The sequence below is a fragment of the Micropterus dolomieu genome, linkage group LG21 (genome assembly GCF_021292245.1).
Source record: "Micropterus dolomieu isolate WLL.071019.BEF.003 ecotype Adirondacks linkage group LG21, ASM2129224v1, whole genome shotgun sequence".
Taxonomy (NCBI): Eukaryota; Metazoa; Chordata; class Actinopteri; order Centrarchiformes; family Centrarchidae; genus Micropterus; species Micropterus dolomieu.
This window is the reverse complement of record NC_060170.1, coordinates 28,947,189-28,960,332: the sequence shown is the minus strand read 5'-3', so window position 1 is coordinate 28,960,332 and position 13,144 is coordinate 28,947,189. Positions and strand designations below refer to the sequence as shown.

Genomic DNA, 13,144 nt, shown 5'->3' with positions numbered 1-13,144 from the left:
GAAATGTTTGATTACAAATATCCAGGTGGTCAGGACACTTACTCTGGAGATGAGTTCTTCTGAAGGGCAGATGGGAGATCTAAGAAAAGTGAATTTTAAATGTCAAAAAACAGCAGAGTTGAAGTTGTCCAAACTTGTCTCTAGCGAGAGTTTTTCACAAAATTTGGAAATCAACACTTGCACTTTCCCCCCAACCAACAGAGTTTAAACAACTACATTTTTTAGAGAAAGCAACTGTGTCTTTAAATCCGATGTTTTACCCTGTCTTCTCTTTACGCGCCGACGGCGTCTCCTGTGACTCATATAGCATGCTGTCACCAGCGAGAGGATGATGGCCACAAACAGGAAGCACACTCCTCCTAACACACCAGCCAACAGGGGCTGAGGAATGACCTCCAGGAAACTTGGGCGCAAGGGGTAAATCTCCATCCCTGTAATCAGATGCAAATTCTTTTACTAAAACCCAATGCTAATTTTGTAAATATCTAGAAATAAACACATGCCGGAACTTGACACAATATGCATGTAATGCTCATGGTAATCTACACACAGCAACTTACCTGTGGTGGATACACTGATAGACTCACTCGGTTCACTGAGCACTTTGTTGCTGCGAGACATCAGCCTCAGATCATAACTGGAGTCCTGAGAGACAGACAGATTGGGTTTGATTAAATATAAATTAGTGTTTGTGATGAGCTACTTCATAAAAAATGTTTTGTTCTAATTCATGACATCAGTTGATATAACACAATTTTTGGCACAGTGGCTATTTAATCTACATGCAACCTGTTTGTGAAAACAAGAAATACATAGCCCGCACTTGTTGATCTTTTCAAAAGTACAGTTGCTAAATAATAAATAAACTTATTACCCTCAGCAGTCCTTGAACAAGTAGTTCACTCTGATTGGCACTGATGTTGCTGCCGAGGATGACCCACTGGCCCTGATCCATGCGGACCTGCAGCACATAGCCCGTTAGTGGAGACGATGGCGCATCAGGGGGCGACCACTGGAGGAGAACACCTCGCTTAGTCCGGTTGACTGACAAGAGTATGGGAGGATCCAGGATCGGGAGAGTGGTGACGGCTATAGGTGCCTCTGTTGGCACAGCTGATAAGAAGACCCAATATAACTTAGAGAGTGTTAACGTTAAATAGAGAGAGTGAGGGAAACCCAAAACAAAACATAAGTTCACTTTTACAAACCTTGTGTTCGCACAGAAACAATTTCACTGAAAGGTCCAGAGCCCAGTTTATTCTGAGGAAGGACACTGAACTGATAGCCAGTGCCAGCAAGTAGCCCAGTCACCAACAGGTAGTTTTTAGATGTCGGCACAGGCAAAGACGCCCATTCATGTTTCCCTCTGGATGCTTGCTTGACCCTGGTAAAAAGAAAACAAAACAGTCACAATAAAGACCAAAACATGATCATACCACAGTCAGTCCTTTTGGTGATACTTGATAACTGCGTTTTTTTATGTATCATATGTTACTGACCATACAGTGAACTTCTGGGTGTATCCACCATCAAATCCAGGTACCCATGACACATTGGCCTGGTTCATCTCTGTGTCAACAGATACTGAGGACACAACATGAGGACTGGTGCCTGGGGAGCATAAAAACACTATAAATTTGAACTGTCTACAATACACGTCAATACATTCAGGTTAAGTGTCAGATATCTACATAGTAGTTTGCAGAAATAAGGTCGGCCCACTCACCCAGCACCATGACCACAGTGCCTGCACTGACAGTCGCAACACGATTAGTAGCCAAGCACTCCCAGCCCCCATGGTGATCTTTACTAAGTGGCTGCAGCAGGAGGGAGCCGTTAGCCAACACAGTGTACTGGGAGCGAGGAGTAGGGCCAATCTGTGAGGAAGGACAGCAACAACTTAAAATAAGGTATTAAAAGACATACTTTGCAGTGACTCTATCTATCAAGAGTGGAAAATCTCCTGTACCTTACTCCACGTTATGTTTGGAGTGGGGTCTCCGCTGGCTTCACAAGGGATGATCAACTGTCTGCCCACCTCCTGGAGATACTCAGCCAGGGGAGGCACTCGGAATGATGGTGGGTCCTGGAGGATGGAGGGAGTCTTTTTACTTCTACCCATGTATAACTGTGTACACTCATAGGAAAATGTTTCTCTGTAACTGGAGTCGAGAGTCTAGTGAACGCCTTACCTGCAAAATGACCTTGGTGGGTTCAGACTGGCCCATGGTGCCATAACTGTTATAGGCTGTACATGTGTACATGCCCACAGCATTGTCATTGGCTTTTGCAATAAAAACGGAGCCCTCAGAGTTCACCATCCAACCTGGGAACTGGACAGGTCAAGGGAGGACAGAATTAGGCACAGTGAAATACTGTATGAAGTGTGTGTGCACATTGGGATAATTTCCCTGAGTGACACATTGTATTTCTGCTACATAGCTTACATTGTCAAGATTCAAGTGGTTCCCATCTTTGGTCCAGTTGACATATAGCACAGGGGGATCAGCCTGGACAGGGCAGACAATGACCCCCTCCATGCCCGCAGGCAAGTATGTTTCTCGGGACATTCGGCCTACACGTGCAGGGTCTGAGATGGAGGAAGAGCAACTGATTACAAAAAGTAACTAAAGAGGTTCTCGCCCAGGGCAAGCCTGACAACAGTTAGAGTTATAACAAAGAAATGGCTGTACTGAACCACAGAGATGCTGCCTGTCACAGCAGGCCTAAACCTTACGTTTCACTTTCAGATGTGCAGAGGCTGAGGGAGGGCTCAGTATCCCATTAGTTGGGATACAGGTGTAGTTACCAGCATCTTCCGGGATAAGATTAGGGATAAGAAGTGTTCCGTCCACCAAAACCTTCACTCTGGACTTTAGAGACCTAAAGCCAAAGGATACAAAACATGGTGCAATTTAAGAGGTGATCAAAATGACATTCAACTACTATATTACTGTAATGACAATAAAAACTGGTTGCTTGAGAAGTTTATTTAAGTAATCTCCTTTGTTCAAGGTTTATAGGGTGCTCATGACTACATGATACCATAGTCTTATACATAATCTAATTAGAATTGATTGTATTAGCAGCATGCTTTGGAAAAATGCCTAATTGATCCATTGTGTATATAAAGGCTTCCTTATTCTCCCAGTAATCTACTAAAGTAAATCTATTGCAATTGATAATGTCTGGAAATCAGGAGGCCATATTGACTATGTTTTACATTTAACAAGGAAATACATCATGTATCTTGGGAAGGGATGGGGATCGAGACCCGGTTCCAAAAGGACCCGGTTCCAAAATTTCTCAAATCTTAGCTTATCAATACTGCTATCGAGACTTGCGGGTCCTATGATGTAACGTTATGTCTCGAGCGTCAAATGTGATTTAATTTGAAACGCAATGGATAAGAAAATCATCAGGCTGCAGTCTCTGCCTGCTCTGTGTCTGCTCCTACACACACACACACACACACACACACACACACACAGCGGCAGCAGCAGGGCGAGAGGCTGCGCCGTCGCGGTGGAATAACGTTACAGTGAGGGTTAAGTTAGCTCCAAACTACTGTAACGTTAGTTGATGACAGCTACGCTCGTTACTGTAAGTACGTGCAATAAAACCTTCGCAAGTAAAAAGACAATACTTTATCAATGCACCTGTCTGTAAGGTAACGTTAAACATGTAGAAATGGTTAATTAAATCATCTCTGTCCTCAGTATCTCATCCTCTATGTTTTATACAAGCACAGCTAACGCTAGCTTGGCACTAGCCAAATGTTAAAAACAAGCTAAATAGAAAGCTGTCTGTCTGGAGAACAGACTGGTCTGTAGTCTTAAAAACTCTGATGCAGGCTGAGACAAACCAGACGCTCCTCCTTCTACCTGGTAAGGTTACCTGCAGCCAGCGAGAGAGGAAGAGGGACTGATACAGACTGATGTTGTTCTTTCTCAACTACTTGTGATGTCAGATAACGTTATTGAGTTACTTTGCTGTTGTCTAGAAACAACATTTAGCTGTATTTAAAATATTAAATTAAAAACAACCAGGCAGTTAATATGTACACTTCAATATATGTTTATTTATCGCAAGTGATATGTCATCTCAATATATGTTATGTTATGGCACATTGAATATTTTCCTCATACCGTGCAGGCCTACCTCATGCCTGTTAGGTCTGGTCTTACCAAATAACCATCACTAAATAATAGTAAAGTATCGATAGTGGTATCGATAAAGAATCGGATCATTAAGCAGTCTCAATAAGGGCATCAATATCAATAAACATTATCCCCATCCCTAATCTTGGGTTCATGGATACTTTAAAGACCTGTACTCACTCAATATGGTAAACATTCTGTCCTTGTTTCACCCACTCATAAGTGAGGTTAGAAGGGTAGGCATCGGCCTGACACTGCAGAACTGCATCCTGGGACATGTTGAGGGTGGTGTCTTCTGGGGAGATTATGATGATTGGAGGACCTTTTGGGAAGTGGAAACAAAAACATTAGCCATTCTGATGTAAACAATCTGCCTGTCTGATCAGGATTAATGGAAAGATCAGTGTTGACTGGCGGTAAATCTCAAATCATTGCAATGGCAGGGAATGGACTATAGGTGGCAGTATAGACTATGTAACTGTTCACTGGGTTTTCAGTTGCATGGCAAGATCAGGACAGGGCTTTAAGCAGGACAGGGATGAGAAGACAATTTCATATATCTGAAAACATGTGATATTAAAGCTGTGCATTGTTACCTGCACATCACAGCATGTGCTTAAACATGAGATAAGCAGAGACTCTGTCTTTCTTTGATGACTGACAGTTCAATCATCAAGTCAGACAACACTGACCTTTGACCTGCAGCTGTGTATAGTGGGTCAGGTTCCCCTCTGAGTTGGACACGTGACATTTGTACACTCCTGAAATATTTCTTGTGACGGAGGCCAAAGATAAGGTACCATTGAGCACCTAAAAGGGGGTAAATGTAAAGAGTGAGAGGATCAAAGAGAAAAGTCGTAGGAAGATATTAGGCTGTCATGGAGAGGACAACAAAGCAGTTTGCTTCAAAGGAACATCAAAGCTACAACTCCTACAGAAAATGCTAATTGTAAACTATTTAATTAAAATACTGCAAATGCCATCTGTTAATCCAACTCACTTTTATTTTTTCATGTTTCTCAATTTGGCTCTCATCTTTATGCCAAACAACAGTTGGCCGAGGATTGCCATGGGCTCCACAGCTGAGAGTCAGTGAGTCTCCGAGCAGAACCTCCACAAAAGTTGGTGGGGTCTTGATAAACACAGGTGGAGCTAGAACAAAGTCAGCACAGATGAAATATTTATCTTTATTCACATATTATAATGGGAAACAGAAGACGATCAGAGCACTAGCAACTTTGAGCACTAAATGCGGAAGTCAACAGTCAACCAGAGCAACTTTAAGGTGGACAATTTTTCAGCGCTTAAGAGATAGTTAATCCACAACAACAACCGGACTAAAACTGTTTTGGTGTGATTTGCTGTGGCTTAGATGTACTATCTGTAGGTCACCCCAATCCAGTTTTCTTGCCTGTGTTGTTGAGGGAATAACATAGACATGAACCATGAACGCTGCCAAATTCTTGTTTTTTCTCCCCCCATGTGACCATCCATGCCAAAATATTTATGTGCTCATTGAACTGGATAAAATATGTCATTATTGTCTATGTACAAGGCTTTGTGTCAAGTTTGGTTTTGGGATTACTACACATATTCTTAGGTAGATGGAACTCCTAACTGTGGCATAACTGGTATGTGTGTGTGACAGCAAGTGGGAAGTAGGTGGGTTAAAAAAGACTCAGATTTAAGCATTTAACCTTAATCTTTAGCCCACACAAACCATACATATACACTGTCCTGCTTCTGTTATTCTTTAAACCAACTCCTACGTTGACATCAGCTCACAGCAGGCTAGGCATAGACAAAGACAAGATGTGATCACTGTGTGCACAGAACGTTACACAGAACGCCCTGATATGCTGCTATACGGAAAATTCAGCTTGCCAGGGCCTTCAGAGTCCCAGCCAGGCTTCATGCTGTGGCTGTTCTAAACAAGTACAGTGTCAGTGATGAGCAACGAAAGGAGCCGCTCCCGAGTCCCCCAAACCCCGCAGTGTTGCACCTGTGATGGAGAGGAAGGTCCATGTGCCGTTTCGAAAGTCATCTTTTTTGCTGTCAAGGAGCAGGATGCGACATTCGAACCAGCCCTCGTCCTCCAGGGTCAGCCGTTCCACCAGCAGAGAGGCACCCCGGGTCAGAGACACACGGCCTGTGGATGGAAGGGTGAGGGCAAAGAGGAAAGGGTGAGAGACACAGAGAGAGAGAGAGTCAGCACACACACATATACACACACACACACACACACACACACAGCCAGACAGGCAGAGTCAGCACATGCAGGAAGAGGGCTTACCATGCGGAGGACACAGGCATCCAGTGTCACAAAGGCCACAGTCAAAGTCACAGACTTCATGCTAGCAGACAAATCCACACAACTGTAGCTCTGATGTTTGTAGAAAATAACCAACCGTATAATAAACATTTATGAAAAAGAGGAGGTGGCAGACAAAATATACAGCACAGGGAATGAGAAAGAAGTCAGTGGCCCTAAACTGGAGTGCATACACATAAATCACTCAAGTGATGACTATAATGACATGCAAGATTACAGATAAAGATGGTGTCCTCTCATTTAGGGTTTGAGTGGTGGCGGAATAGAGAGCTATACTTGAAGGCAGCTTTGTTAAATCAAAAAAATATTCTTATTCTTTTCATTTTGGTAGTTTTACGCTTAAAAGGAATTTCTACAACAGATGTGCAGTGAAATGAGTCACCTGTTTTTTTTTCATCAATGAGGGACACAAGTCAGAAATAAATAATGTGTAGCATGGCAGACACACGCTCTGAACACCCTCAAAGACACAGATGGATCCATGCACACACACACACACACATACTCCGCGCTCCCTCTCCTCCTCTCTGTACTTCTTACAACTCCTTGTCAGGCTTTGAAACTTGATCTGTTGGTTGCCTGGTGACTACAGCCTGGTTTTCAGGGTACTGAAGTTACCCTTCCCCACCCGCCCCCCTTCCTTTTATTCTGTCTCTCAATGAACTCTTTTTTCCCCCTTCAATCTCAGGGCTTTAAACGACAGGGGGAAACACACACGTCGCTCATCCCAGGCCATGGCCAAAGGAGTTTAAAAGTAAACAGGGGAATGTGGAGAAGTTTCCGGCATTACGTCACACACGTTTGCAGCTAATTAACGTTAGTTGCTTAGATGATATAAGCAATGTCTGTCTCATACCATCCTTTATGAAAAGTATTGAACTACAAAATGAAAATAAAATGCAGTCTCTTCATTTGCTCTTTAGGTTCTCCCCCAGTAGACCTACTGTATAAGAGCAGAGAATTCTTGAATGTCCTGCAACCCTGAAGCAACAATATCACAAGAAACACAATATCTTCACCATTCATACTGCTTTCCCTCCAGACAGCAGTGTCTGGGAAGGTATGAAATTCATTTAACTCTTTACATGGCCTTAAGACAGGGTGAAACACACACTGAGAGTAAAGACAGGCAACAATGGCTAACAATTAACCCTGCATTCTTGGCAGGGGCTGTTGCTGTGCTTAATAGTTAGGTTTAATGTTTGACTGACCTCCTAAAACACAGACTAGCGTTTGATGGGCGGTGCTCACTTAGAGGCACCATAAAATGAATGCCTCTCATTTCAGTTAGCATCTTTCAAACAACTGGGCAAGGCCAGGAGAGGGGAAATGTGCAGGCAGATGATAACAGGTGTGGGGATAACTTTAGGCATTTTCCTTTTTATCTCTCTATGAGGGATCCTCCCTGAGCTTCCCATTTCCTATGCAACCTTTTCCCAATTGGACATGGAATTAACAGCCCACTGCAGGCTAAGAGGAAAAACACTTTCACGTGCAAAATCACACAAACCCTCTTTAACATAGGCTACACCTAATCCTCATGTGGCAAAATATTATGGGATACTTAAAGATCACTGCACCTCTTGTTATTTCTGTAACATGACTAAAATGCAGACCTCGTACTGACCATGACCACTGCCCTGATCTCGTGGGTTCAGAAGCACGTGGGTGTATACATGTTGATTTTCAAAATTTGGTGAGCGCCCTGCCCCCTGGGTCTCCACAGGGGAATTCTGGTTTTGCTCTCGAACAGTTAACCCTTTCCCGTAGCCTCCCTCTTGTCCATCACTACAAAGAGACGGCAGCCCCCCCCTCCCATTCACTCAGGTTACCATAGTGATGAGACGAAGAAAAGCCCGGGCTATAAGTTTAGATTTGAATTCAGTTCCTGTAAAAACCTTGAGGAGCCAAACACACAGAGGGGTCGGTTTCTACTGTCAGAGATTTGAAAAATCACAAGTGTAGGAAAAACATGTTCAGATAACAGCCTTGTATCGCTGAGGCAAAAAAGGACGAGCGAGAGGAATAAACGAAAAAGAAGGGGCTGTTTTCCTTTCACTCTGTGGACAGACAAAAGGCTGACGCTGTGTGACAAATGTTGCATTATTTAAATTTGAATGTTGCATCTTTGGGCTCAAATCAAATCTCAAATGGCACTTAGCAGGTGCTCTGCCCAAAGCATGTTAACAAAAAAGGTTGCTTTTCTCTCTGATGGCCTCTGATGCACAGATACAGTGCAAATATGTTGAAAAATGACCAACCATATCAGTAAAAACCCACTTTGGTTTTCAATCCATGAGGAATTGAGCAAGAGGTTACGGAGGGGTTACTCGAATTGTGTGCATCTATAATCCACTGACAACCAATGAGAGGCTGACCTTTCTGACCTCTGTGCTCCGTAACTCCCCAGCAGACACATCTATCACTACCCCTAGTTCTACATTAGCACAATATCCACAAGTCATCCTCAAGAGACAAACATCATTAGACTCTACAGTGGACAGCAAGAATGGCTGAAACAATAGCTGCTGCTCCTTTCTCATATCCTTCACCCCCTCTTCCTCCTGCTCACAGTTTTTCCTCCGGCAGCTATCACATGACAGCTCCAGTCCACCTTAAAATAAGCCCTTGTTTTCAACAGGTCGAGCAGCAGAGCAGCCAAGGGTAGAAAATGGAAACGCTAATCCACCGCTGCTGTGTGGACCTCTAAAACGCACCACCCTCTTCTCATTGGCGAGAGTCAGGTTCTCGCCCAGTGGGTGGCAGGTTAGGAATAACTCAGCTTTCAGAGCCGTGCCGCTGGCCAGGAGTTGGCCGTGTCTCAAGGTTTCTGATATCCTATTTTTTTTTTCAAGTCAAGATTGATGAGGCTTTTTCAGCAAGTGAAACTGCAATGCAACTGAGCTGAGGACAGTTTACACCCCATACCTTTTACACACATAATTCTTGTTCATTTTAAGTTATATTTAAGATTACTTTCTTTGCGTGCAATGTCTTTTTTAGTTTTGTGCCAACTGAAGCTCCGGGACAAGCCTTTTATTGTCCAAAAGGAACTGATGCATCAACATGTTATTTTTGCATTGGGGGTTCCCACTGCTACTTACTGACATAGTAATACATGGTGTATAGTGAATTACATGTGATACAATAGCAGGGGTAACTATGGAGGAAGACAGATTATTCTGTTTGGAGAAGAATCAGCACTGCTTTTCTTTGTCCATCCGTATGTGCATAAGAGAGTCGGGCAGAGGTGCATTGTGGGATGTGTTTTGATTTGAATACAATCATAAGTCTGGGACCGGCCCCCTGCCTCTGACAGCTCAGCCCTCCCACCCCCCCAAATTTCTCTCTTCAATCCTCCTGTCTCCCTAATCAGTTTAACCCTCTTATGAATAGCTCTTTGTCGTGAGATAGATTACAGTTAACTCTGTCCCTCTCGCCCAGCAAGCACACACAGCTCACGTTCCAAATTTCACTACAGCGGCCATTCACCTTACCGTGGGCATTAGCCTTCGTACACGACCACAGAGCAAAGTATTTTAAAATATGGAATTCGGTCCAGTGAGATTACGAGAGGTGTTTGAACTGTTTTCCAGAGCTTGAGCTTTGTTTTCTGGTCAGGAAGAGATAACGGCAATGTTAATGATTGCTAGTTGCCTAAAATTTGCTTTAGTTACTCAGTTGGAGCGTGCTTTGTGCCTTCAAGAATTGTAAGTAATAATACGCTTGTTATATTTTTTAAAAATATTGTAAGCAATGTTGATGAAAAGTTAAACCCAACTTGGACAACATTTCCACTACACAACACTCTTGTAAAGCACTTTGTGACCTTTCTCTGTAAATGTTGGTCGACTAAATAAACTTTAATTATTTACACTGACTCTAATTTCATGCTCTTCATATGAATGTGGCCAGTGACACCACCTAAGGCATGAGGAAACAGGGCTTTTGTAATGGCCTGCTGCTCTAAGCCGGCGAACATGAAATTCCCAAGTGGCAGCCATCTATTCTGCTTTAATTGTGTCATTGTTTTCCACACATCATCCTGGTCTAGTTATGGTGGAAAAACTGGTTCGTGATGGATAAGGGTGATCAGGGTTTATGTGTGTGTATCGGCAGATTTAAGCGCGTGTGTGTATGTGACTTGTGCTTGTGTGTGACAAATGCTTCCAGTGTTCAGAGGTCACACTGAGAGCGTGATAGAGGCCTGCTGAGATCTAGGGGTTTGCCCATTGTCGTTCTAACCTCAGGTCGGAGTCCCCTGCACACAGTCTCTACTGATTTACTTCAGCACACAGGAGACATTTGATCTCGCCAAGCAACAGTAAACCATCCTGACAGTGTAAGACTCGAGCATATTGTCTCAACAAATACAGTTCAAACAGACTATAGTAGTGTGTCAGTCAGAGTTTATCCGTCTGTTTCCTCTTTGTTGTGAGTTGACTAATGTTCAGCCCTGCAGGGCATGCTGGGTGTGAGATAGAGAGGAAGAGGGATGAGGGGTACTAATACCTTCCTGAGTCACTCTAAGCAGACAAGAGACGATCTCTGAGACCTAGACAGACTGGTGTCTGAGGGGGTCGACAGAAAAACGTCACTCTGTAGCCGTGACACTCCTCAAATACAGAGCAGCATCTCAAATGCACCTGATATCGTATCAAAAAATGTTGGTTTAATGGACGACTGAAATAGTCATCCAAGATATGCGTTGATTCTTTCATCTCAGTTTCTAAAAATTACCAATAGCGTCAGTGAGCTTGAGATGAAGCAGCAGACCAAGGACAGACTTGAGTGTTTGGAATGCTTTTTATGTTTTATTTTAGCCTACTTAAATGTGCAGCATTTGCAAGGCAAAGAGTCCATCAAAGGAAGGACAGAAAAACAGTTATATGCTAGATTAGATTTAGTAATAAATATTCAAGTCTGACGCCTTACTTAGGTTCCTTAAACAGCCATTATGTTGCGAATCCACCTTAGCTTTGAACAACAGTACAGGTCTCATCCCTGCTGTCTTGTTCCTGATCTCAAACAAGCCAAGACAAAGATCAGGAAATGGCCGCCTACTTGACTGTCTTGTAGTTAAATCTGAAATCCGCCAACATTTTAATTTGAGGGTAGAATACATTAGACCCACAGCGCTGACACGCTTCACATGCTGCCATCTGCCTCCAGTGGGAGGGGAGATATGAGGATCTGAGGCAGACAGAGGGAAAAGCCCACACCAGACAACTACACATAGATGTGGCAAAATATTGGGACACCCATCTTTTACTCTGAGCTACATCTCTGCAATGCTGCTTACTTCATTATGGTTGCTTGTGCATCAGATGACTGCCCCTAAACAATGACATGGTTAATGGCGTAACATGCCAAATACACACAGCCCAATTGCCCACTGGAGGCAGCCTGTTGGTGGTTCAGCCCCTGTGGACCTTAAATACGGTTCCCGAGCCGTCACAATGCCTGTTTCTGAACCAGAGGCTGTGATTCTCTTCAGAACCTCCTCTTAAAATAAGTTCTAATACGACAAATGAAAACGGCAAATGCAAGCTAGGTTCCCTGTACATTTCAGTGACCTAGTTGGGACAGTATGGGATTTTGGGTGTCCTAGTAGTCCTGTTGGCTTTGGCAAAGCAAGGGGAGGTTGTGATACCCCTCTTTGTCTTTTGTCCTCTGGTAGACAATGACGGGATTATAGGGCTCCAGCAAGAAAACTCCCATTATTCCCAATGCTTCATCCATCCTCCTTCCAGCACAACAATCTCCCCTTACTGGGTCACCCCTCAGCATACTAATAAAACACTGTCATCTGACCACCAAGCCCCACCTACACTCTTAATCCCCCCCATGCACAGCGTTACTGGTACCCCCCTTCTTCTTGCTACCCCACCCCCTTTTAACTGCCTCCATTAAAACACATCCATTCTCGCCCTTCCCCTTTTCTCTGCACTACAACAGCAGTATCGAAACACACATACTGAACACCAGCAGTAATTACAGGGATTGTGGTTTTGAAGGACTACCCATTTATTGTTTCGTCCAATCTTCCCCTCCCCAAATCTTCAAAAATACTAATGTAACCTCCTCCTGGCTATTTTCCCACACAGGACAAATGTAACTTGAGGTCAAAGAGAAATGTTGCCACAGGGAAACCTCCCCTCCCCTCACTAAAATCTACTGAACCATAATTAGAGAAATCTGTCAATTGCAGGTCAGTCTCTTCAATCCTTTTAGAAACAAACTGCTATGAAAGTAGCCCTGGAGTCTACTGAGAAATGGTTTCAAAGCACACATTAGGGTCTCTGTGCAGCCAAATGGCTAAAGCAATAGGAAAAAGATTCATTCAAAGTAAGGTCCAGCAGGTCCACTCCAAGAGAATGGACCTCCATGTTATTGCAGATAAAAAAAGGAGTATGTAACTGTACACTTCCGAATATATCTTACCCTTGTAGTTTGGATGAACACGAGGAGCATACACTCCAAATTTGATGAGGACGGGAACGTTGAAACCGAGGCGCACCCACTCCACCACATGCAGAGGAAAGAGGTTTGGGGTGGTGGCTTCTTTGGATGTAGGAGTGAGACTGCAGCCCAGCTCTGCAGAGCCCCCCTCTCTGGCACGAACCAAAGATGCCGCACCTTGAGACACACC

General features: G+C 43.7%; 1 protein-coding gene across 3 annotated transcripts in view; it reads right to left on the bottom strand.

The window, feature by feature from the left end:
• The window catches only part of igsf9b (immunoglobulin superfamily, member 9b), a 32,082-nt gene that overhangs the window by 6,307 nt on the left and 12,631 nt on the right, over positions 1-13,144 (bottom strand). For all 3 annotated transcript variants that reach the window (XM_046034263.1, XM_046034262.1, XM_046034264.1), the window contains 16 exons: positions 12,937-13,143; positions 6,163-6,309; positions 5,161-5,312; positions 4,853-4,970; positions 4,341-4,482; positions 2,738-2,883; positions 2,448-2,590; positions 2,193-2,333; positions 1,970-2,086; positions 1,727-1,877; positions 1,500-1,611; positions 1,209-1,384; positions 875-1,113; positions 561-645; positions 261-431; positions 43-79 (listed from right to left, as the gene is read on the bottom strand). In XM_046034263.1, coding sequence (XP_045890219.1) covers positions 43-79; positions 261-431; positions 561-645; positions 875-1,113; positions 1,209-1,384; positions 1,500-1,611; positions 1,727-1,877; positions 1,970-2,086; positions 2,193-2,333; positions 2,448-2,590; positions 2,738-2,883; positions 4,341-4,482; positions 4,853-4,970; positions 5,161-5,312; positions 6,163-6,309; positions 12,937-13,143 — 2,284 coding nt within the window. The remainder of the gene's footprint in view (positions 1-42; positions 80-260; positions 432-560; positions 646-874; positions 1,114-1,208; positions 1,385-1,499; positions 1,612-1,726; positions 1,878-1,969; positions 2,087-2,192; positions 2,334-2,447; positions 2,591-2,737; positions 2,884-4,340; positions 4,483-4,852; positions 4,971-5,160; positions 5,313-6,162; positions 6,310-12,936; position 13,144) is intronic.